At 43.8% G+C, this 26,154-nt stretch overlaps 1 protein-coding gene across 2 annotated transcripts in view; it reads right to left on the minus strand.

Moving 5' to 3' along the window:
• Positions 1–1,763: 1,763 nt before the first annotated feature.
• Positions 1,764–26,154, minus strand: part of kiaa0586 (KIAA0586 ortholog) — a 46,287-nt gene continuing 21,896 nt past the window's right edge. For both annotated transcript variants that reach the window (XM_049596459.1, XM_049596458.1), the window contains exons 10-29: positions 24,831–24,999; positions 23,930–24,708; positions 21,071–21,143; positions 19,984–20,145; positions 19,692–19,890; positions 19,433–19,609; positions 18,808–18,938; positions 16,994–17,158; positions 15,691–15,881; positions 15,392–15,516; positions 14,949–15,136; positions 14,720–14,873; positions 14,454–14,613; positions 14,092–14,363; positions 13,935–13,987; positions 13,726–13,833; positions 12,381–12,540; positions 10,002–10,156; positions 9,844–9,877; positions 1,764–1,997 (exon numbers count right to left, since the gene is read on the minus strand). In XM_049596459.1, the coding sequence (XP_049452416.1) occupies positions 1,852–1,997; positions 9,844–9,877; positions 10,002–10,156; positions 12,381–12,540; positions 13,726–13,833; positions 13,935–13,987; positions 14,092–14,363; positions 14,454–14,613; positions 14,720–14,873; positions 14,949–15,136; positions 15,392–15,516; positions 15,691–15,881; positions 16,994–17,158; positions 18,808–18,938; positions 19,433–19,609; positions 19,692–19,890; positions 19,984–20,145; positions 21,071–21,143; positions 23,930–24,708; positions 24,831–24,999 (3,601 nt within the window). In that variant the 3' untranslated portion in view covers positions 1,764–1,851. The remainder of the gene's footprint in view (positions 1,998–9,843; positions 9,878–10,001; positions 10,157–12,380; positions 12,541–13,725; positions 13,834–13,934; positions 13,988–14,091; positions 14,364–14,453; positions 14,614–14,719; positions 14,874–14,948; positions 15,137–15,391; positions 15,517–15,690; positions 15,882–16,993; positions 17,159–18,807; positions 18,939–19,432; positions 19,610–19,691; positions 19,891–19,983; positions 20,146–21,070; positions 21,144–23,929; positions 24,709–24,830; positions 25,000–26,154) is intronic.

The raw sequence follows: 26,154 nt of genomic DNA on the forward strand, positions 1-26,154 counted from the left end.
TTGTTGAACTCACAAAACAAAAAGAGCTTCAACTGTTTTGTTTTCATATAAAAAAAAAATCATCTTAACTTTTTATTTTTTAATTACCTACATGAATCAAAGCCACAAATTATCTGTGATCGGTTCAAACAACTTTCTTCTTCTTCTGCTGTTTTTACTGAAATAAACAAATGAGATCAAGCAGCAACTTCCATGGCTGGCGAGTGAGGCCAATGCTGAAGTGCCAAAAACTGCAGTTCGCTGACTGGCCACTTGAGGCTGGCTCCAAAACAGACCAAATCCCCACAGACCTCCATGTTAAAATGCCCAACTTTACAGCTAAAATAAACATGTTTACAGCCTGGTACAGAAACAGTTTTGGTGTCTATGGTTTATTTCATCATTCATGACAACTGTACAAGGGCTGAATCTTCATATAGTGATTCGGTTCAAATGTTATTAAGGCTTAAAGTTCTGCACAATTAACGGTGTGGCCACTTTGACTGACAGGCTGAAAGACAGAATCATTCCAACAGATGTTTTTGACGACTGTCATCAACACTGAAAGGAACAGGACCTGCATGCAGAAAAAAAAAAGCCTACAAGCCTACAAAAAGCCTGACCTTGACCACGGAACATTAATATTAATGCACACTGACTTACCATTAAATTGTAACGTTACTCTGTTTAGCTAGGAGAATATTACAATCAAAAACGGTTTTTGTGATGTTACGTTAACTGAGTTAAATAGCTAAATTTCATCTGCTAGCTTTTGAGCGACCAGCACATCGAGACGACTAACATGATAACCACCATATTATTGCAGCTATGCTAACCACACACTTTAACATTAACCTACACACTGTAACGTTAACTTAAAGCAACGCTACAATAACATTACAAGGTTAACGTTACTCCTCTTATATGTAATATTCACCAAATGTGGACATGTATGCAGTTAGCTAACGTCACTAAATTGACTTTAAAAGTTACCTCTGAAGTTTGCCTCGAGTTATGGAAGCTAACTTTGTTATCAGTAATTTAGCACAGCAATGTCGGTGGCTCCCTCAGTCAGATCCACCCTCTCGTCCAAATATTTGCATGTCTGGCTCCAGAAATCCAAGATGGCGACGGCCAAAATGCTTCAAAACCGCAGTCCACAAACCAATGGGTGACGTCACGATGGCTACTTCCATTATTTTTACAGTCTATGATGCAATCATGTGACTCTTATGACATGCATTTAGAAGAATGCTATGATCACTGGTGTCGAAATTATATTTCCTACCTACTAGGTCAACTGTTCCAGGAGGTCTGGTGAAACAAAAACCTGAGTCGTGGCTAAAAACACGTAGACGTTGCCACAGAAGTTTGTAATTGTATCCAACTCGAGGCATTTTTAACACAACACTATTGTTGATGTTTGACGTAGCTGACTCCGCTCCTCCAGACTGAAGACGAAGCTTTTTGATCCACATTTGCTGCCGTTTTTTTTGCTTCTCCATTTTATATCTTACCATTTTCGGGGCTTCGGGTGGTTTTTGCTTTTCCCCAGTTTTATCTGCTGCAACAGCCATAAACAGCACAAATTATAGTCACGTGTGTATTGTTGGTAGTCTTTGCCTCCACTTAGCTGCCCGCCATCTGGACAGCGCATTGATGTATGACATCATCGACAAAGAAGCAATTACAAATTGAGCACAAACACAAACACATTACAGCTGACTGCAGAGAGATTTCAAAGTAAAAGTTTATTAAAAACATGTATTTACAGTCTGACAACACTGAACAGTGTTTGTTATTAAAGCAAAGTGTGACATCATCAAATCATCAGCCTGTTAGAATAAAGATGATGATGATTGTCTTTTCTTCCTAGAAAACATCATCAGAGGAGGACTCTGCGTCTGCAGCTGCACTGACCTCCTCCATTACCTCCTCCTCCTCCTCTTCTTCCTCCTGTGGTGTGATGGAGGGCAGGTGAACGTCCACCCTCCCGCCTCCTCCCTGCTGCTGCTCGGCTGCAGAAACAAACACATCAGCTGTAGATTATATTTACTCATTAAATGTAAATTACATTTAAGTACAACCAGCTGATTATAATAAATCAAACACTTTCCAGACAGAAAACACAACAAGTAAATTTTCTAACAGCTTCTGTGAACACATCAGTCACTGCTGCTCAAACATTCAGACGCTGTGACAAACACATGAACAATGTCAGCCTCTGACTCACGACAGCAACAGAAATATACAGGCGTTCAGTACGAGGCACATGTTTACAGTCCTGTCCGTCTCCACAGACCAAACTGAGAGAAAGAGGAGTTTATAGATGTAACTGACTGACACACACACACACACACACACACAGTGTCAGAGTGTGTGAATGGAGGCAGTGTGAGCTGCTGATGGAGGGTTTGGGTAAAAACACTGAGCTCAGTGTGTGTGTGCGTGTGCGTGTGTGTGTGTGTGAAACATGAGAGTAAGTAAACACACACCCAGCAGCTCTCAGTGTGTGGTTCCTCTCAGAGAACCTCAGTGTGTTTTCGGTTCTCACAGATTCACTGTGAGAACAAACATCAGTCAGAGAGGAGCCAGCGGCCATGTTGGAGGTCTGCTCCTCTCACACTGACTCTGACTATCAGGAGTCATATCACACTTCACACAAACTCAGCTCTGATTTGAACTGGATTAAAAAAAACAAACAAAAAAACCAATCCACTGCTGCTGCGTGAATATGAGTATATATAAACAGCTGGTTTGTGCCATTAAAAGCTCAGACCTTGGAGAACCCAGTTCAGTTTCCAGGAGAAAATGTTGGCATTTCTGCAAACTACAAATACGTTACATTTGTACGTTTCATGCTAACAACTAAAGTGAGCTGACTTTGTCACCTGGAGGTCGAGGGGACGGTGGATGGTGTGACACCCAGGAGAGACGCCTGCCAAGCTGCAGACCACTGTTGATGACCAACAAACAACAAAACCTGCTGCTTTTTAGAGAGCGTGTCAGAGCATTTTGCAGGTTGCAAAAACGCGAGGCTCATTGCACTGCCTTTTTCTTTTTTTAAAATTGAATACCACTTGTAAAAAAATCAACTCTTGCTGCACCTTTTCATTACTGCCAGGCGACCACCCCATCACCTCCTCACCCTGACCTTCACCTTTCCATTTATTTTATTGTATTTATCCTCCAGTAATCAGTGTGTAGTTGCTGCCATGTTGAGGCAGAGGGTACTGTCTGTAGCTCTGGTTGAGGGTGAGAGGCTGTCAGCAGATAAACAGAGATCTGTGTGGGTACATGAGACCCTAAAAAAGAGGGTTTTCCTTCAACAACAAAAGCACGTGGTTAGGTTTAGGAAAAAAGAACAGGGTTTGGCTTTATAATCTTACAGGACGTGAACACCGCTCTCCCAGGTGAAAGTCACAGTTAGTTGGACCCATCCTCCACTCCCACTCTCCCAACTGGGACTTTCGCTGCCTTAACTTTAGTTCTTGTCCCGCCACGTTTCCCAAGTCTTTCCGAATGCTGTTAAACTATAACGGCAACCGATCTTGCCAAAGTTACGGACAGCCTTTTTCATCAAGTTAAAAGCTTCACTCTCATTAAAAACAATTACAGAAAGATGCCTGCTAAAATAATTTCTGTGTGATCAGAGGTTTAGTGAGTCATTGCTGTGTTTCCAGCAGAGACGGTACCACCAAAACCAGGTACTTTAAGCCAAAACATGACCTTTCTTAACTATAACCAAATGATTTTTGTACTTAAATCTGAACACACATTAACCACAGCATTGTTGAAATTTAAAGTTTCAACGTATTTGCTACGTAAATATAACGTTATCTGAGGTTTGCAGAGACGTGCAATACCAATGTGGAGGAAAACATTTCATGTATGTGTATCATGTTCATCATCATGTTTCAGCTCCTCATGTATGTCATCATTTATTCACTCACCCTGTTCCTGCTTTTATCCACGAAACTACTGTCACACCTCACACAGGAAACTCTTCTTATTTGTACTTTTTGAAAAATAAAAACAGGTGGATGAAACCCAGTTTCTGGTTAGTGGTGAACTCTCAGAGAATGGTCTGTCTCCATCTCTGCAGCTCTTCAGCCTCTTCTAGCTCCTAGTTTTAGTTTTGCAGCACATTTCCTGTCTGGTTCAGAAAAAGCTCTGATCATTATGTTGATGTGTGACTACAGGGTGTGGAAATAATAATATCATCAGTTCATCAGATGATCAAATACCAGATGTTTAGTTTACAGACTGAAACCTGAAGTGTCATTAAGATGTCTGATGTTCAAACAGAACCAGTTCAATAAACCAGGACACTGATGTCAGATCAGTCAGTAACGTCACCTTATAACAGCTGCTTCCTCCTCATCCTCACATTCATCTGATGAATGTGCCTGAAGAAATTACTTCTGTTCAGTCTGTTGGGTTATTAATAACATTAACAATAATAATCAGAGCATGAGACTGCTCTGTTATTTTTGCCTTTAAATAAAAACCTCTCTCCTCCTGTTGCTCTCATCGCTCTCTGCGTCTCCTTGGCAACACAGTAACAACACGTCCCTCCGTTAGCCGGTCGTCACGGTTACCGAGCTCGTTCAAATCACAGAGACAAAGATGACACTGACAGACCTTCAACTTTACACACACACAAACACACACACACACACACTTATAAATACATGCTCTGAGATTGGCCGCTGATGCGTGATGGCAAACACGCCTGCTTTAACTTCTAACACGTTTCCATGACAACCAGACATTCACTTACATCCATGCACTCTCTCACACCGTAAAAAACACTGTGATGCTTCTGGATTATTTGTACTAATGCCTGGATATGACACACTTGTACACGCACGTGTGGATCACAGTTTAAAGTACTTTCACTGTGTTTCATCTCAAACTGTGGTTTTAATCAAATAAATTAATAATCAGATCATGACAATGTGATAAATGAGACACAAGCTGGGTCTCAATTCAGAGGCTGCAGCAGTTGATGACTACATTTGAAGACCAATTTTGTCACAGGGGCCAAGCGAGGCTGTCCCATCTCGAACACGCCTTCGAATGTGGCCAAAAAAATGAGGCCTTCTTTCCCTGAATTTGGGGGGTGAAACTGAGGAGTCCTGCGTGGCCCTGAACCTACCCCAAGATTCACTACGCGCCAGTTACAACTTTTTTTTTTTCTTCCAAAGAATATGGCGTCTCTAAACACAACAGAGAGGTTCAGTTCAGCTGAGAATACAGAGCCTGTGTGTGTGTGTGTGTGTGTGTGTGTGTGTAAAGTAAACACTGACACACATCACTGACTGTGTGTTGTTTCAGTACAGGATCTGTGTGTGTGTGTGTGTATGTGTGAGTTTATTGACTCCACATCCTGACTCTCATCCAGACACACTGATCCCACTGATGCTGCTACTTCCTGTTTACATTCAAACTACACACACTTCACACACTACACCCAGCGCAGAGCGGACCGCTGAACCTCGGGAGAAAACATCAGTCTGAGGAGATGATTAAAGGAACACTTCACCCACAAAATGACCGTGTGTATCAGTTTTCTCTCAGGCCTCCACGGTGAGCGGAGAATCCAAAAACAGAGACCACATTTAACAACAGCAAAGTTATATTAAAACTTCTGGGTTAATTTGTTAAAGGTTCATTTGGATTTAGTCTAATATTATTTATATAGCCCAAAATCACACAACACAAACAAACAATTGGTGGAGGCAGCTGTAGACCAGCAGCTCCTGTGTTCAGGGAGGTAAAATGAGTGTTTTGATCAATGAAATCTGGCTTTGAAGAGAAGATAGATAAGTTTCACTTTCAGATCAGTTTTAAATAGTAAAGTTTTCTAGGTAAAAGTCATGTGTTTGTGAAATACTGAGCATACAACTGGATAAATGAGACTTGGATTATACTGCACGAGTTGTGTGAGAGTTTGTAAACAGATGGTTTGATTAAGTTGCTGTTGTTAAAGGTGGTCCCTCTTTACTTTAATTCATGAAGAAAATTAGCCTCTTTTGGACTCTCCGTTCACCGTGGAGGCACGTAAGAAAAAAAAATTCCTCCATGAATTTAACGGAACACACGCTGAGTAACCGATAAACAAATGATCATTCAGTGGCTGAAGTATTCCTTTAGGGGCCGTACACATGCCGCCTTTTTCTGCCCTCAAATTAATTGTTTTGCAACAATTAGTCGACTAATTGATGAGTAATCAACTATGAAAATAACTGGTGACTATTTTAGTAGTCAACTAATCGGTTTGAGTCATAGAAAAGTACTATAAAAGTACCCCAAAATACTCTTATTGCAGCTTATTACGTTCAAATATTGGCAGCTTTACACACTCTCCCGTGACAGTGAACTAAAAACCTTTGGCATGAGTATGAAACAAGACATTAGATGACAGTTTTGGGGTTTGGGAGAGACAGGCCGACATTTCTCAACATTTTAACACATTTCTCGATAAAATGATTAGTCGACTAATCGAAGAAATAATCGACAGATTAGTCGACAGTGAAAATAATCGTTAGTTGCAGCCCTATTTTCAATGTAGACGCACAGCAGGCGCGCTCAAATGCCAGAGAGAGATGGCTGCGCTTTGAGATAAACTGAGTTCAACATTTGGAACACAGCAGCGCACACCGCATGTCATGTGACGAGGAACAACCAATCACAGCCGACAGATATCTTTCCCTTCTTCTGTAAATATTCAGTCTGATAAACACGAAAAGTTGATCACGTTAGTGCAGGGCTACCCAGAGCTTTACATCTGTCCCACAGACGATAGGCCTACACACTTATAAACAGCTCCTGGAAGAAGATCAGCTCTGCACTCAGGATTTCAGGTACATCAGGTTTGATACGGGGCTTGTTAAGGTTGCTTAGCAAGCGGTTTAATATGCGGCATGTGTACGGCCCCTTAATCACCAGACTAATGATCACAGCTAACTATGCTATAAAAGGCTAAATTGTAGTTTATCATTAAGCAGATCGTCAGATTTGGGCTACAGTCACATCATCAGCAGCAGCTTTACAAAACTGAAGTACAGTTGCAATCAAATTTATTCAACCCCCATTGCATATTAGGCCTATTGGCAAAATATACAATTTCTCTGCTGTTTGCAATAAACAAATTACACAAGAACTGTTTAAGTAGTTCAATGAAACTAATATTACAAGGGTTTTGATCCAAATTCAACACAAAATGCTACTTTTAATGACTATTGCAGTCTCAAAATTATTCAACCCCTTCATGACAAGCATCTTCAGTACTTAGTAGAGCACCCTTTTGCTGTTATGACCTGCTGCAAACGTGATGCATAGCCAGACACCAGCTTCAGACAGCGTTCCTGAGGAATCTCAGCCCATTCCTCATGGGTACGTTTTGCAACCGCCTTCTTCAAATCCCACTAGAGATTTTCTATGGGGTTCAAGTCAGGCGACTGTGACGGCCACTCTAGAATCTTCCATTTCTTCTTCTGAAACCAAGCCTTGGTGGACTTTGAGGTATGCTTGGGATCATTATCCTGTTGGAAGGTCCAATGACGCCCAAGCTTCAGCTTCCTCACAGACGGCATGACGTTTTTACCTAAGATTTCCTGATACTTGACTGAATCCATCGTGCCCTCCACACGCTGCAGGTTTCCAGTGCCAGAGGCAGCAAAGCAGCCCCAGAGCATCACTGAGCCACTGCCATGCTTCACTGTAGGCAGGGTGTTCTTTTCAGCATATGCTTCAGTCTTCTTCCTCCAGACATACCGCTGTTCCATGGGCCCGAAAAGTTCCAGTTTTGTTTCATCGCTCCACAGAACAGAATTCCAGAACTTCTGTGGCTTATTTATATGGTTTTGAGCATAATGGAGCTGACTTTTCTTGTGCTTTTGGGTCAGTATTGGTGTACGTCTTGGAGTCCCGGCATGGAGCCCTTCAGTGTTTAGTATGCGCCTTATTGTGCAAACTGAAACCTCAGTGCCTGCTGCCACCAAGTCTTGCTGCAGGTGTTTTGCAGTCACTCGAGGGTTTTTGACCACTTGCCTCCTCAGGAATCTGCTGGCAGCCGCTGATAGTTTCCTCTTTCTGCCACGTCCAGGTAGTGTAGCCACTGTTCCTTTAACTTTGAACTTGCGAACTATGCTTCCAGCTGTATCTCTAGGAACATTCAGAGCTTTTTCTATCTTTTTGTATCCTTTTCATTGTTTGTGCAAGGCAATGATTTCTTCTCTGAACTTTTTGGACAATTCTTTTGACTTCTTCTAACATGCAATCAAACGTCACTCTCAACAAACCCCTAGCCAGTCCAGGTATTTATGTGTTCTATCTCAAGCACACCTGAACTAATGAAGCCCTTGATTAGTTGCACCAGGTGTGCTTGAGACGGGGTTGAATAATTTTGAGACTGCAGTAGTGATTAAAAGTAGCATTTTGTGTTGAATTTGGATAAAACCCATGGTAATATTAGTTTCATTAAACTATTTCAACTGTTCTTGTCTACTTTGTTTATTGCAAACAGCTGAAAAATTGTACATTTTGCCAGTAAGCCTAATATGCAATGGGGGTTGAATAATTTTGATTGCTACTGTACTGCTTTAAAGAGAAAATATTTGTGTAAAACTTTGCAGAGGTTTTCTGACTTTAATCAAAGTGTAGTAATTAAACACGTGCCCTCCTCTTCAGACCTGAGACTCCTTCACGAGACATGTGGGGACATTACACTTACTTTCTACTAAACTTCAGCTGCCGACCGTATCACTGCACAGAAGAGAGCATGCATCCACTGTTAGCTTCCGTAGCACCACTGAGCTAGCTAAAGTTACCGACAAGGACGCCATTAAAGTTTACATCTCACACTGTCACGAGCACAAGCCTCACGTCCATGAGTAGATGCATGCTTCCTTCTGCGCGGTGACAGTTGCCAGGTGTAGTTCAGTAGACATAAAATAGTTCCTACATGAAGCTGCTCACAACAAGGTCTGTGGATTATCTTGAGTGACTGAGTCATTTTTCAAATAGTTTTTTGGCGCTTTGAGCACCACAAGCTGAGTTTCATTATACTGGAGAGAAAACAGACGTCTCTACAGCTGATATCTCCAACACTCTGCAACTCACACCAAAACTATCTAGACTGATATACAGCACTACAGGTAAAAGGAAACATGTGTTTTTGATGTTGGGGTGAACTGTCCCTTTAAGACACACAACATGTAAATAACACAGTAGAGCTGAAACATAGCTAGGATGAATTTATAACCAATAAACCAAAATATCAGCTGATAACTGATGAAATCTGAGGAAACTCTGCTGTTATTGTTGTAATGAAGACTATTTTAGCACACACACACACACACACACACACACACACACACACACACACACACACACAGTGTAACAATACACTGAAGCAGCTCAGTCAGTATAAACATTACCATGTATGGAGAGCTGGTGACAGAGCGGCTGCAGTCAGTGTGGAGCTGTTCACACACACATACACAATGTTTTCACCGTGTGTGTGTGTGTGTGTATGTGTGTGTTTTTAATGAGTGTCTTTGCTTTATGTACATATATATATAAAACGACTATACAAGTAGTTATTGCTATAAATCAAAGTTAATATCAAAGCACCCAGAGACCAGTCTGAATCTCTGAGTCCTGACCAGTGAAACCAGTGGAACTGACTGGGAGAGACACACACTGATGGAATGAGTCAGTAACAAGGGAACTATTGAACAGACAGACAGTGAGTGGTGGAGACACAGCGCCCTCTGGTGGTCATATACAAACACTGTGTGGACAAAAGCATGTGGACGACCTACTTTAAAAGGACACCATCACTGAGCTTCTTACCTGTTTGTCTGTGGATCGGTCTGACAGCAACAACCTGAACACACACACACACACACACACACACACACACACAGACACAGACACACACACAGTCAGTTGATTTCACTTCAGTAAGTAAGCAGTGTCTCCGTGTGTGTGTGTCTCAGTGAGTTTGTCACCTGTCCCGCTGTGTGTGTGTCCTCCAGGTGTGGAGGAGGAGACAGTGTCAGGTCAGTCTGGAGGTCAGAGGACAGCGTACCAACTGGCTCCATCGTCAGGTCACCCATGGCAACCGAGTCCTGATTAATTGCTCCTAAACTGCCCTCTGACACATCTGTTAGAAACAGGGTTACATTAAAGCCTAGTTCACATTACACGATTTCACTGCGATTGTGACGTTGCAGAGGATCTTGGGAGCCACCTTGGGTCGGAGGTGAGTCGGCAGATAGTCTGCCACGACGAGTCCTCATGTGTGAACAAGCCTACGAGCAAGTCGCCCCCTTGTCTGTGACTGGGACTGGATATCTGGCATGCTAGAAAACTGGAGAAGTCTGACACGACTGACAAAGAGCATCAGCCAATGAGAGGCGGGATACGTCCCACGTCATCAACGCAGGAGGACGGAAGAAATGTGGAGGACAAGCTGCAGGGTTGCCGGGTCCGCTTATTAGCCGCGACTCTGGGCTTGTTTCTAAAGTGGAGTTGCTTATTTGGGCTTGCTCTCTAAACATCACCTTTCTATATACAGTACAGGCCAAAAGTTTGGACACACCTTCTCATTCAATGCGTTTTCTTTATTTTCATGACTATTTACATTGTAGATTCTCACTGAAGGCATCAAAACTATGAATGAACACATGTGGAGTTATGTACTTAACAAAAAAAGGTGAAATAACTGAAAACATGTTTTATATTCTAGTTTCTTCAAAATAGCCACCCTTTGCTCTGATTACTGCTTTGCACACTCTTGGCATTCTCTCCATGAGCTTCAAGAGGTAGTCACCTGAAATGGTTTTCCAACAGTCTTGAAGGAGTTCCCAGAGGTGTTTAGCACTTGTTGGCCCCTTTGCCTTCACTCTGCGGTCCAGCTCACCCCAAACCATCTCGACTGGGTTCAGGTCCGGTGACTGTGGAGGCCAGGTCATCTGCCGCAGCACTCCATCACTCTCCTTCTTGGTCAAATAGCCCTTACACAGCCTGGAGGTGTGTTTGGGGTCATTGTCCTGTTGAAAAATAAATGATCGTCCAACTAAACGCAAACCCGATGGGATGGCATGTCGCTGCAGGATGCTGTGGTAGCCATGCTGGTTCAGTGTGCCTTCAATTTTGAATAAATCCCCAACAGCGTCACCAGCAAAACACCCCCACACCATCACACCTCCTCCTCCATGCTTCACAGTGGGAACCAGGCATGTGGAATCCATCCGTTCACCTTTTCTGCGTCTCACAAAGACACGGCGGTTGGAACCAAAGATCTCAAATTTGGACTCATCAGACCAAAGCACAGATTTCCACTGGTCTAATGTCCATTCCTTGTGTTTCTTGGCCCAAACAAATCTCTTCTGCTTGTTGCCTCTCCTTAGCAGTGGTTTCCTAGCAGCTATTTGACCATGAAGGCCTGATTCGCGCAGTCTCCTCTTAACAGTTGTTCTAGAGATGGGTCTGCTGCTAGAACTCTGTGTGGCATTCATCTGGTCTCTGATCTGAGCTGCTGTTAACTTGCCATTTCTGAGGCTGGTGACTCGGATGAACTTATCCTCAGAAGCAGAGGTGACTCTTGGTCTTCCTTTCCTGGTCCTCATGTGTGCCAGTTTCGTTGTAGCGCTTGATGGTTTTGCGACTCCACTTGGGGACACATTTAAAGTTTTTGCAATTTTCCGGACTGACTGACCTTCATTTCTTAAAGTAATGATGGCCACTCGTTTTTCTTTAGTTAGCTGATTGGTTCTTGCCATAATATGAATTTTAACAGTTGTCCAATAGGGCTGTTGGCTGTGTATTAACCTGACTTCTGCACAACACAACTGATGGTCCCAACCCCATTGATAAAGCAAGAAATTCCACTAATTAACCCTGATAAGGCACACCTGTGAAGTGGAAACCATTTCAGGTGACTACCTCTTGAAGCTCATGGAGAGAATGCCAAGAGTGTGCAAAGCAGTAATCAGAGCAAAGGGTGGCTATTTTGAAGAAACTAGAATATAAAACATGTTTTCAGTTATTTCACCTTTTTTTGTTAAGTACATAACTCCACATGTGTTCATTCATAGTTTTGATGCCTTCAGTGAGAATCTACAATGTAAATAGTCATGAAAATAAAGAAAACGCATTGAATGAGAAGGTGTGTCCAAACTTTTGGCCTGTACTGTATATATGTATCCGTCGCTTCTTTTGGGCTTGTTTCCATAGAGAAGAAAAGAATCTGATTAAAAACTACCAGTGTACCTGCAGACACAGTCTGAATCTAATGGAACATAAAATATATATTCAAATGTTGTGACATTAATGAATGTGACAAGTGAAGCCCTCAGCTGTGTCTGAAGGCAGTCATATCGTACCTGCACACTGACTGATCTGTCCAGGTGAGGTTTGATCCCGTTGGCCTGCTGTACTCTTGCTGTAGCTCTTGGTATTTGTAGTCCTGTGAGGTTTTGTGGTCCAGTCGTCTCTCACCTCACCCACGCTCACCTCCTCCTCCTGATCCCTTCCCCAGGCGCCCTGAGGTCACAGCAGGTTACAGTTTACTGTGTGTGTGTGTATATTTGTGTGTGTGTGTAGTAGTGTATGTGTATAGCTCTTTTTACACAGAGATCGCTACGACGTCCCTTCTTTATGTCGCGTTCACTTTTTTATATAGCGCAAAATGAGGGCAGAGTCAAGCTGCACCATCCATCCATATTCATCTGTTCATCCGGGGCCGGCTCACAGGGGCAGCAGGCCAAGCAAAGCACCCCAGACGTCCCTCTCCCCAGCAATGCTTTCCAGCTCCTCCTGGGGGACCCCAAGGTGTTCCCAGGCCAGATGAGATTTGTAATCCCTCTAAGTGTGTTCTGGGTCTGCCCCGGGGCCTCCTACGAGTTGAACGTGCCTGGAACACCTCTAACAAAAGGCGCCCAGGAAGCATCCAGATCAGATGCCCAAACCACCAAAACTGACCCCTTTCGAGTCTGAGCTCCCTCCGGATGTTCGAGCTCCTCACCCTATCTCTAAGGCTGAGCCCAGACACGCCACGGAGGAAACTCATTGCGGCTGCTTGTATCCGCAATCTCATCCTTTAGGTCACTACCCAGAGCTCTTGACCATATGTGAGGGTTCAAGAGGCGACAGAGTTCAAGTGTCTCGGGTCTTGTTCATGAGTGAGGATGGATCATGCCTCTCCAGTGTGTGATTTTAGGCAGCACGCCTTTTTTGCTGGCAAAAGAGGTGTGAAGGGTGTGACATGTAATACAACAGCATCCCACTGTAGTCTGACATATAAGATTCGTGTTGGCAGCACTTAATGACATGGCAAAAACAATCATTCACAGTCTCTATTATATAGCAGCTGATCTTATCCTCTGCTCGGAGGGTAAAGAGCTCCTGGACCTCACTGTTCTCCCAATTCGAGGACATTTTTGGCCGCTGTTCTTTTTCTTTGAGTTAGCTGCTAACAGCTACTTCTAAAATTTACCAGCGGTGAGTCACACACACACATAACACGTCGTCAAAACGTCAAACCTATTCATTCCTGCTTTCTGCCCCCTTTACACAGATGCTGTTGCTGCCGGCTTCAAGGCGAGGCAACTCTGACACTCCTCTCTGTGTTTGTACCTTTTATACAGAACGGCGAGTCGGAATAACGGCGTGATATTCCTGCCTTGAACAGGCAGTGCAAAAGGGGCTTCTATGTGTATGTGCATGTACCTCTGGCTGTGGCCTCTCTCCTCTGGGTGGGTGTATGACTCTCTGCTCCATCTTGTTCAGCAGGAGATTGTGACCTCTGACCTGTCCCTCACTGGGGGGGTCAAAGTCCTGCAGGAGGGACAGGAAGTGACCAAACAGACACACAGGAAATACTAAAGCCTGTAGTATTACTGTCAGCGGTGACAAGTGATTATAAACATGTTCCTCACCATGTCCTGCAGCTCCTGAAGAGAGCTGGAGAAACTGCACACAGCCTCCTCCTCTGAGGGACAGACAGACAGACAATGCTTCTAAGTTTAGTTTTAAATATTGAGAACAGAAAAGATATCGAAGTGATTATAATGATGCTGATGATGATGAAGATACCTGTCATGGCAGCCAGCTGGTTGACACTGATGAGCAGCTCTCCCTCTGAGATGTGCTTCAGCGCTGCTTCAGTCCCTGCTGTCACTGTACTGGTGCTACTGGTGCTACTGGTGCTACTGGTGCTGGAGTCCTCTGAGGAGCTGGAGGGGGACGCTGGTCTGGGGTCAGGACCAGGAGGAGGAGGAGGAGGAGGAGACGGGGAGAGAGCAGGAGGGATGGAGGGAAGAGAAGGGGAGGAGAGAGGAGGCTCCTCCTGTGCTACTGACATCACCCTGCAGGAGGAGAGAGCAGTCAGTCATCTCTTGTCCTACATCTCCCACAATGCACCTGGGTGTCATTCGAGTGTATTGGTGTGTACGTACAGAGGCTGCGGGCGTGTATCCAGGTGCTCCTCAGGTCTCTCCTCATCCAATGGCAGCTCAGCGTTGCCCCAGGTTAGAGAAGGCGGGGCTTGATGGGCAGCAGGAGGACTTCCTGCTGAGGGGGCGGGCTCAGGGCTGGAGGTCGGCGTGGCTACAGGCTCTGAGGTCACAGTCAGTCAGAGAGAGACAAATCATCATCATCATCACAGTTAATAATGCTGATGCCACATGTACACATATAGGTATCATCTGGACTGCTGTCTCACCTGGAGCTGTGATTGGCCGAGGAGACTCCTCATTCAGCAGGCTGGTTGGTTCAGATGGAGGGGGTGTGGTCAGGACTGGTGTCTCCCTGCTGGAAGGTGTGGGGCTGGGTGGAGGCGTCGGTACTGGTGTAGGGACCAGTGGTACTGGTTTGTCCTGGAACAGAACCAGCAGCAGGTATCAGTTTATGGTCAGAACACACAGACAGACTGAGGACTGAACACTCTGTACCTCCTGATGTGATCCTGGCCCAGGTTCTGGTTCCAGCTCTGGTCCTGGTTCTATGGAGTCTCTCTGTCCCAGCATCAGGGCCACGTGTTCTGCCAGAACCTCATTGACCAGCTGACGGATCAGAGCCGAGTCCACCGACATGTTGGAGTCCACAAACAGCTGCAGACCTCCACCTCCTGCTGCCTCCACTGAACACAGAAACATATACAGTCAGGTTCTCCTCCTCCACCTTCAAGCCTCAACTCAGGACAACATAACTCTTCACACAACGCACAGCAGCTGTGGAAGAAGTACTCAGATACTTTACTTCAGTAAAAGTATTAATACTTAGTTACAAGTAAAAGTCCTGCATAACAAACACACACAAACACATGCTCATGAAGTCTGATGATGATGAGAACCAAACACCACGCTCTGACTGATCCTTCGGCCTGTCTGCTCACCGATATCTGAGGTGACGCTCTGCTCCCTGGACTCTGATTGGTCTGTGGAGTCGTTCTGGGCGGGGTCAGAGAGAGGGGGGCGGTACATCTCTGAGATCATCCTGGACATGAGCTGCTGCTCCACCCTGACACATCACAAACACAACCTCAGAGGTCACGTTAATATTTTACAAGTTAAAATGACTGCCAATAATACAGTATGACAGAATTTTCACAACCCTGTCTGTCAAAATGACAGACAACAAGAAAGTCTAACACCACCTCTGTCAGTGTCAGACCAGTTCAGACTGGTTTCTCACCATTCCACCAGACGGTTCTCCAGGGCGTCTGTCTGCGGGTTGAGGCCCGGGATGGAGCCTTGATCCTGGGCAGGGAGGGCAGAGGGCGCCTGTGGAGGGAAGACTGGACCCTGATACAGGACCGGAGGGGGAGACGGACCTCCATCCAACTCCAGCGCCTCCTCACCCACAACACTCACCTCCTCCTGCTGCTGAAGAACAAGAGATGAGACGAAGAGGATAACGGAGACAAGTGTTATTTTGAAGTGTGGGTAAATAAAGGACAAATATGTACTCTGAGTTCGTCACATCACAGGAAAGTGTGTTATTAACCACCCAGTCAAATTTAAATGATTAAAAAAATTGCCAAGTAGCCTATACAACATTAGGTACCAAAACTGTTAAGAAATAAGCAGTAATCTCTGCTCTGACGTGCTTGGGTCATGTTCAGTGAAGGGGCTGAGGGAAAGAACAAGCCGCTGCACAGTGACAGCCAGCTAACACTGGCACACAGCACACACCCACAGCAGTGAGCACTAACTGCTAGCGGGCCAGCTAGCTTATTTGGGGCTGATGGACTGAAAGTGTTTCCATGATTGTGGCATTTAACAAAGATGTTTGTTCAGATATTTACAAGGCTGAAAAAGCTAAGACAGACTGTAGAAGGTAGCAAGCTTTCCACTGGAGGGGCTGCTAACTACATTAGCTGATTAAATAATGTGAATGTCCCTATCTAGAGCCAGCTAGATCTACAGCTACAGCCTACTGTAGAAACACAGTGGTACAACATGGCGATGGATGAGGACCCGCTCTCTATGTCGATATAAACGTCTCATTCTAAGGAGACAAAAACATTCTTACTTTCAGGTGATCATACACCAAAGAAAACAGACTTATTATATTATATTCCATTGCAATATGTCCACCTAAATCCTATACACTGGACCAGTGTCAGAAATTAGCAAGGGCCATTTGGCCCGCAATTTATCAAAAAATGCCCCCAAAAGCCATGTTCCAGGGGCCAAAATTGCCCCCAAAATATTTTATCAATTTCATACCCTGCACTGGACCTTTAAATCAATTAATGACACCAACTGATGAACTGAATCAATGCAATAAAAAGAGGATCAGTAACACCTGAGGCAGTGACCTGCTCCAGTTTGGACTTCCAGGTGGAATACAGAGTTATTATGCTGACTGATACACAGGCTGTATGTCTGTTTGTCTCCAGCAGGAGGAGCTGTGGGACTGCTTCACACACCGACAGCAGTTCAGACACATACACCAGGAGGAGGAGGAGGAGGAGGAGGAAGGTGATGGTTACCTGGGCAATGTCAACAACAGACTGAAAGTCAGTTCCAGGGAAGACGTCCTCTTCATTCTCCTCTTCTTCACTCTTCTTCTCGATGATGTCAGCAGGAGGAGGAGGAGGAGGAGGAGGAGGAAGGGGAGGAGAAGGAGGAACTTCACCTGCATCCTGTTGCTCCTCCTGTCAACACAAACACACCTGTCAGTGACCTCTGACCTCCTGATTCCTCTGAGGTTTTTTATGCAACTTCATTTCACCATTTCAGTGAAACTAGAGAAATAAAGCAGAAACAAATAAATGTGAACAGTCCATGAAAATGATCTACACTGTTAGACTACGACTAAAAGTAATTAAAGAAAAAAACTATAATCATCACAGGAGGACAGGTCATTGTGTGTCATACTTTTTACAACACATCAACAACAACACATTCACATCTTCAGGTTTAAGCTGATGCTGTTGCTTAGCGACCAGATGTGATCAGTTTGTTCATCTTCAGTGAATTCACTCAGTGTGAGGTGTATTGATTCAAAGAGAAACTTCTTTCAAGGCCTCAGTGTGAACCAATCAGACCTGTTCTGGAAGAGGAGGTAACCATGGCAACCTCAGTATGATAAGCAGTTTGGCTGTGATGAGCTGAGCAGCCTGCAGGGGGCACCAGCAACACTTCATACAGACTAGCCTGAGGATTCACGGTGCATTCCACCCATCAGTGGTTCCCAACTGGTGGGCCATGATCCAAAAGTGGGTCATGGGTCCATTCTGAATGGACCACAAGTGACTCGCGAATGTGTGGAGTTTGTAAAAAACACACTTTATTTTTAAGTACAGTGAATTTCTGGCACAAGCTTTTATGTTGACGCACCATTTCCTGTTGTAGAGTGAGAGAATGGACAGCTACACAACAAAGACAGCAAACTAGCGTGACGACATGAACAAACGCAAGTATGACGCTGAATATATTAAACTGTGTGGACCTTAAACTAATGACTGAGGGGAATCTGGACCCTGTGGCTGGACCAGTTGGGACCCGGATACAGATGAACACAGGGCCCTGTTCACCCCCCGGTGCATAAAGTCAAAATGGTTCAACTGCCACGTACACAATTAACTGGATGATGCAGGTAAGGCCCGTAGAGTAAGCACACTAGAGACTTGCAGCAGCTGAGCGTGACCGAGTACAGCCTTAACAACAAGGGTCTGAGATCATAACTGCTGCGCTCCATCGACTCTCATGCAGTCGTTTCACATTTGTTCATTTTCAGGCTGGTTTTGTGTCAGACTGATACAAAATAAAGAACACATACTTGTGTGCTTTATTACACAGGATATCTGTGAGAAATATGGACCCGACTCCAGTGAACTGAGCTCACTCCTCGTGGACACTGATACAAGAATCTTAGTCAGGCGTCTGCTGAGTGATGTGGCTCTGTGTTGTTTGCTGTATTACCTCTGAATGTTTTTAATATTGAGTTTATCTTACATATGATTTTTTTGTATATTGTTTAGATCCAAATATTTTATTTGTTTGTGTCAATAAAATGGATTTCGAGCTAAATGTCGTGCCTAGTTTTATTATTCGACTGGTCATCAGTCACTAGAACGCGCTGTCATCTGTCATTACGGCTTCTGTCAAGCTGTCATCTGTTTGCAGCTCAGTCGATGTGACGTACCTTCCAATGTGCAAAGGATTGTGGGTCAGAAAAGCCAGAAAAGCATGCTGGCTTGCTTACCGCATGTGACATACTATGTATTGGGACATACTAAATATTTTCTGGCATACTAAGTAGTATGGTAGTAAAGGTATTGGAAGGGACAGTCAGACTCACCTGAGACTGGAGCTCCGGTGCTCCTTCGTCCACGGCAACCATGCTAGACTCTGGAAGAGCTGCAGGTGGTGATGTCACTTCCTGTTGACGCTCAGTGAGACACCTGGAAGAGGAGTCGATCCTGGGACGACCTGAGGGAAGGACAACTTAGATATTTAACATTTTACTGTTTGCAATTTTTTAGATTTTATTTTTTCAATTTAATTTTTTAAAAAATAATTTATTATTAGCATTATTATTATATTGTTATTATATTTATTTTCTATATATTATTTATATTTTTAATTTTTAGTAACGTTTTATCATTTTTATTTGCTACATTTTTTTTATTCAATTTTTTTTTTTTTTTTTTTTTTAACTTTGTTTAATTCAATCTGAGAAACAGCAGCAGACATTCTTTATTTATTAAAGTTACATTTAAGCCAGATTTTATTTTAATATTTCTAATGAAAGTCAGAGAGGACTAATTGAAATCTTAAAAAGACTTGTATTTCATAAATGTCACAGTTAGCTCTGGTTGTTCTCGTTTATTTCATTTATTTATTTATTTTATTTATTTATTATTTATTTTAACTGACACTTCAATAAAAAACAATAATGTGCAGATGTTTATTAGTTTACTGACCCAGAGGGATCGCCATGGGAACGGAGAAAGTGTCAGCAGGAGTCACTGAAAGGTCAGTGGGGTCACCAGAGGTCAGGTGGGAGCCCCTGATGATGTCATGATGCTGAGGTCGTGCAGGTGACGGAGTGATGGGAGGAGGCAAACACGTCTGAGTTTTACAGGACTTCACCTTCACACCTGACGGAGACACGATGAGTCCGTATGTTTTATAACACTGTTCTGCTCTCTGGTGTTTATCGTTTAAATCAATCACCCTCACCTGTGACGCTCTCCACCAGCCGGGGGCGTGGCTTCCTGCCGAGCGGCGAGGCAGGTGAGCTGAAGCGCAGGTAGGGACTCTTCTTCAGGGTTCGTCTCAGACCTTCATACGGAGCTCTGCCGTACAGATGAGTCAGGTATGATTCTCTGTCACTCTCCGCCAGCCTATCTGTGGCTCTGTCAGGCTCCGCCCCCTGCAGCTGGGAGCAATGACATCACAGCAATGAGTCGTCACCTGTACGTTAGCAATTAAATCAATGAAATCGACTGATCAGAGCAGAGCCCAGACTGACCGCTCTGTGTCCAGATGTCTGTCCTCTGCTTCCTCTCCCCGCCACATTCTTACTTCGTGTTCCTTTGGGCGCGCTCACTGGCCTCCCCCTACCTGTGTGGGCGGAGCTCCCTGCAGCCCCCTGCTGTGATGTCAGTGCAGCATCCTCTGAGGACATCTCAGCCTGAGGACAGGAGGACAAAGAAGAAGAAAGAAGAAGCAAGAGAAGGATAAAGAAGGAGAACAGACAATCAAACTGAGATCAAACCTGATCTGAGATATGTGCAGGTGAGAGGAGGTGGCTGAATTTAAATTGAGAGACGGTAACAGTGTTCATAGATCGTCAATTTCATGGCGAATGTTCTTATGTTTTTAGGCTGCTGTGTAAAATGTAGTGTTGTCAAAATATTGCTTTATTGAAACACATTGATTCTGAATATTTGGAACAGTTTTAATCCTCATTTTCTGCAGTATCGATACACAGGTACCAGCTGCTCTTTTTTCTGTATAATGTCTGCTGTTCTCTGCTATTAACCAAGAAAATAATTTTTAATAATCATTTGAAATTTCATCCCCTTAATCCCAATTTTCCTGTGGTATCGAAAATGGTATCAAATACGGATATTTTCATCATCTACACTTTATAAAGTTAGTTTCCCACATGAATGCTCGAAATGATGATGGACATTTTGATGGTTTGCAGAAACATGTGAGGAATGGTTGGTACAGATGCTACAAACATTCACAGCTGTGTGTGATGACAGCTGCTCTGCTGGAGACATCGCCGCTGCGACACAGTCGATGAAACTGCACTTCTTCCTCTTTGCCACGTTTCTCACTGACAGGTCTAACGAGCAGTGGAGCAGGTACGACTATCGACATGCAAACGGCTCTTTAAGGACATTTCTCCAGCCATTTATGGTGAACTGTGGGAGTGAAGATGAGGCTCGTGCTCGCGCGCCCAGCGACACATGATTTAGATTTAAAAAACAGATTCAGCCGTATGTGTGGCTTTATCTGTAAAGAATGTTTCTGTCTCTGTGTGAACACTGAATCTACACAGTTATATGCATCCGGCTACAGGTGTTCCAGCACAGGTGTGAACTCACCTGGATGTCTTTGGTTAAAGTGCTGATCCAGGCGTCCACTGTCTTCTTAATCCGAACCTCTTCCGTCCAGTCTCTGCAGAGGACAAAGGACACAAACTTACTGACACAGTCTTCTTCTGTGGTGTTTCTGTGGAACGGACAGCTGTGGTCTCCTGTGGCTGATTAGGATGTTCAATTTAGTACACGACTTTCTCCACTAAATTAATACACTCTGAATAACAAGCTCCAGGAATTATCCATGTCCCTAATGAATATCTTGTGTTAATATTAGTTATACACCTTGATGTCTTTACTTCTGACTGAACAATAACCAATCATTTATTGGTGGCAATAAACATTTCATCAATCAAAGGAATGTCGTTAAATAAAATGTAATATTATCTGCACATCATTCACACATCATTTTATGAGTCTAAAAAGATGCTTTTAACATCATTTAACAGATACGAGTGTATGAGGTTCCTCCCTGATATGTTTGTTCTGTGTGGGGAGAAAAAACAGCAGTGAGATGAAAGCATCATCACTGAGGACTGAAAATCTAAAGAAAAGGAAACTGACAGTGTCTCTTCAGTCTGACAGCTGTCAGTCAAAGTGATGTTTGCGTTCAGTTTCACCTCATCACCGCCTGCAGGACGCTCTGAGGCCGCCTGTCAATCAACATCATAAACAAACACACACACACACACACACACACACACACACACACACACATAACCCCTGACAGAGTGTGTTTGTTTGTCTGCAGCTCTGAACTGACAGCGCTGTGAGTATCTGCTGATGTGTTTCAATAATTAACTGTTTATGGTGACAGCCAAAAAATAAAAATACAATTCAAACTATACTAACTGTAAGTATTTTTTTTTTTTACACATTTCAAATCTCTTCTTTATCTCCAGTGTTAGCTACGTCTTTGCAGATTTTAAAGTACTTTTAGCTGCCTGTCGGTAAAAGCTACTGTAACCAAGATAAAGTCAATGTTAGTTTCTTTAGTTACTTAATAAGTACAGTCACATAGCATTAGCTAGACCTACCTGTTAGCACACATAAAATAAACATTAGGTAGCTACATGTAAGCACACGTTCAGTTAATATTAACTTACTGTGACAGATATAAGGTTAACACAAGATACATAGCAGTCTTTTAGCTGATATTAAGTAACTAAGTTAACACAAGATACATGTTAGCAGTCCTTTAGCTAACATTAGCTAACATTTACAGACATAAAGTTAATATAAAATATGTTTTAGTGGACATTTAATTAACACATTAAGTTAACACAAGATACACAATAATAGTCCTTTAGTTAATGTTAGCTAACAAGGTTAAGATAAAGGGTAATGTTATCCTTTCATTTCCTTTAAAGAGTTAGCATTAACTACACATAGCAAACTGGTAGCTAGCCAGCTACCTCTTAGTGAAAATATAAGTGTTAGCATTCGTTTTAAAATAATATTAGAAGCTACCGTAGAAGTAATAAAGTTAGCTTTTAGTTACCTTTTAGCAGTAAGTCACTGTTAATACCTTAGCATTACCTAGCATTGCCTCCCTGTTAGCACACATAAGGTTAAAGGTTGATTATGTAGAATAATTAATTATATAGTATATATATATATATATATATATATATATATATAATTAAATTAAAAAGCTATAATTTAAAAAAAAAACAAAAAACATCCACAGTGCGTTTAGAGGGGTGCAGAATAAAAGTATAGCATTTCCTTGGAAAAATTATATTTTGTCTGAATTAAATAATTTTATAAATTTTGACGGGTTCAACAATGACGTCATGTTCACATTGTACCAGCCAATAGCGGCCGGGCATTGCCGGTTGCCAAGTACGGTCTCTATGCTCGGCATGATGGAGTCTGCATGTCCAGCAGCTGCTTTAGAGTCCCGGAGAACGGTACGTTATCCATCCCAGCAACAGAGTGACCGGAGAAGGGCAAAGACGAGAGTTAATATTGGCAAAGCATTTGCTCGATGGACTTGAGTAAAGGATTCCCACGGCATAAGAACGCACGCGGAAATGGCTACTTTTCTCCTCGATCGGTAAGCTAACTCACTTGCTAACTTAGCTAATATTACCTGTCGGCACTGATGGTCAATTTACTTTTTCAAGATAGATTTACCGCAAGCAGGCTGCGATACTGCTTTATAAACCGTGATTATGTGAGACTGTCTCATGACAATCAGGTATGAGCGGTGCGACGTCAGTGGTAAAACAACAGACACGTGTAGATCAACAACAGATAACATGGAGTGCAGGAGAGAGCAGGACCATGCAGCGTTTCATGCTTGGAAGTACCGACATTACTTTGATTTTGACTCGGTAAAAAGTGACACAAACATTAGCGTCTGCAGTGCACTCTGCGTGGTAAGAAATGAAGTAGTCGCCAACCCGACGTGGCTCGCAGCGGAACGGGGGCTTGAGCCCGCTTCATGCAGCCACTGATGCCTTCTAGACATCGTGATTTCCCAAAACTGAATAAATACCACACATAACATCATATATATATATATATATATATATATATATATATATATATATATATATATATATATATATATATAGACCTATAGCTAGGCTAATGTTAAATACTGTTGTAAAATGAATTGATTAGTCGAAATTAGTCGTTACCCTGTATGATTCATCACTTGACATGGTGCAGGCTGATGGCTTCACACACTTGGCATCGAACCTGGCAACCCGACTGCTGGAATTATTTTTTGTAGTTGCGACTACGATCTAGACACACTGGATGGCGGTATTCTGCTCATTCCACATAATCAACCTTTAACATAAAGTATGTTAATGTTAGCTATAAGTTAGCGGACAGTAAGTTAGCATTAGCTACCTGTTAGCAACCATTGCCTCCAGTTGGCAGTTCAGGACCTCCCCAGTTTTGGCTCTCAGCAGAGCCTCCAGGTTCTCCTCCAAAACCTTCTTCTGTCGCCGAACCTGACGGAGAACCAGACCCGCCTCCTCCAACATGGACGGGACCACAGGCCTCCTCTGGACCACCACAGACTGGGACTGCTGGGACAACTGGGGCTGGGCTTGATGGGTCAGACTTTGTTGGGACTGGACTTGTTGGAATTGAGACTGGTTTTGTTGGAGCTCGGTTTGCTGGCATGGGGCATGAGATTGTTGGGATCTGGATTGTTGGGACTGGGAATGAGATTGATGGGCTGAGGATTCTAAGTGGTTTTGTTGGGACTGAAGCAGGTTTTGTAGGGATCTGGATTGTTGGTATTGGGAATGAGATTCTTGAGACTTGGACTGTTGCAACTGGGAATGAGATCTTTGGGACTGGGATTGTGAGGACTGTAAGTGGTTTCTATGGGATTTGGATTGTTGGGACTGAAGCAGGTTTTCTTGGGATTTGGATTGTTGGGACAAGGAATGAGATTGTTCTGACTGGGAGTGGGATTGTTGGGATTGGGACTTGGATTGTTGGGACTGGGACTTGGGTCGTTGGGACGGGGACTTAGATTGTTGGGACTGGGACTTGGATTGTTGGGACTGGGATTGTAAATGGTTTGGATTGGAGTGTGATTCTTGGGACTGAAGCAGATTTTGTTGGGCCTGGTGGTGGTCTGGTCCAGGTCTAATGGTTATCAGAGAGTCTTCTGGCTGTTGGACGATGGAGAGTCATTCAGACGTCAAACAAACAAACAAACACCAGGGCCCCCTGATGTTACTGTACTCGACTGTGTTTAACTGCTGTACTCTAATTTTCTTCTCTACCAACTCACCGTCAGCAGCATCTTCATCTCAGCCTTCAAACGTCCCATCTCCCTCAGCGTCTCATTGGCTCTCCTCGCCACCGCCTGACTGTGACTGGTCGAGGACTGCGGGTGACTTCCTGCAGCTGGCTGGGTTGCTGTGGAAACACTGGGAGATCCTCTGCCATACCAGTCATCTCTGAATAACAAAAAGAAGAGAACAGTAGAGAGAAGGGCGGAGATACTCTCAGCCTCCACGCGTCTGTTCATTCATCGATCCACTGACAACAATGATTAATTACTCTACAAAATGTCAACTGTGCAACCTCTCTGATTTTTATTTGGTGTGTGTGTCATCAGCTGCGTCTCACACACACACACACACACACATGCACACACGCAGCAGGAAAAGCCCATTAGTGACAGCCGTCTGGCGTCTCTCTACAGTCTGCTGCCTCTGGAGTCAGTCAGAGGACACCACTGCGTGTGTGTCTGTGTGTTTATGTATGTGTGTGTGTGTGTAGGTGTGATGGGTGGAGATAAAATGGCCGCCACTATAACCTCCCGCTTGGTCATTTAGCAGCTCAGAAACTATCACATACAGCTGCTGCAGACCGTCTCAGTCTCTGCTGCTGCTGTTGCTAGGCAACACATCAGTGGTTTCCCATGGTGACAGAGAGCAGAGATGCTGATGGAGGAGAGAGGCTTCCATTCACAGAGAGAAGAGGGAGGAGGAGGAGGTGTGAAAGGCTTCTCCTCTCCTTTACGTACTAATAATTGATGAGCGTTGTAGTAACGGGTGGAGGTGAATATTAAAGCTTCAGTCTCTCTGTGTCAGCTGAAGAGTGTTCAGTTTATTAATCAATCAGTCTATCGATAGGAAATGAATCAGGGATGGATTTTTGTTCACTGTGCATGTGTTAATGCAAAACATGTGGACTAAACGTGGGTTTAAATGTGCTAAATCAAGCCGCTGACAGGGTCCATTAGAGCCAAACATGGACCCACATGTGAGTCAGTATGCGCCCTGTATATGAGCACAACGTGATCAGTGTTTGTTGGTACAACGACCTCGACACGACCAATCTGACGAGACAAAGAAACAACAGCACATGTTGGTTCTGTTTGAATGCTGCAGCAGTGTGGGGGTGGGGGGGTCATTTGTCAGGGGAAGAGAAACATGGGGAGACACAGAGAGAGAGAGAGGGGGTGTGTTGAGACTGCATTATACTGACTGGAGGTGTCAGAGCGGGGGAGGAGGGGAGCATGCTGCGAGAAAGATAGTGCTGACATCATCGTCTATAAATGGAGTTGAAGCAGTGAGATGACGAGCGGGAGGAACACACACATGTAC

Source organism: Epinephelus fuscoguttatus, linkage group LG14 (assembly GCF_011397635.1).
Source record: "Epinephelus fuscoguttatus linkage group LG14, E.fuscoguttatus.final_Chr_v1".
NCBI lineage: Eukaryota > Metazoa > Chordata > Actinopteri > Perciformes > Serranidae > Epinephelus > Epinephelus fuscoguttatus.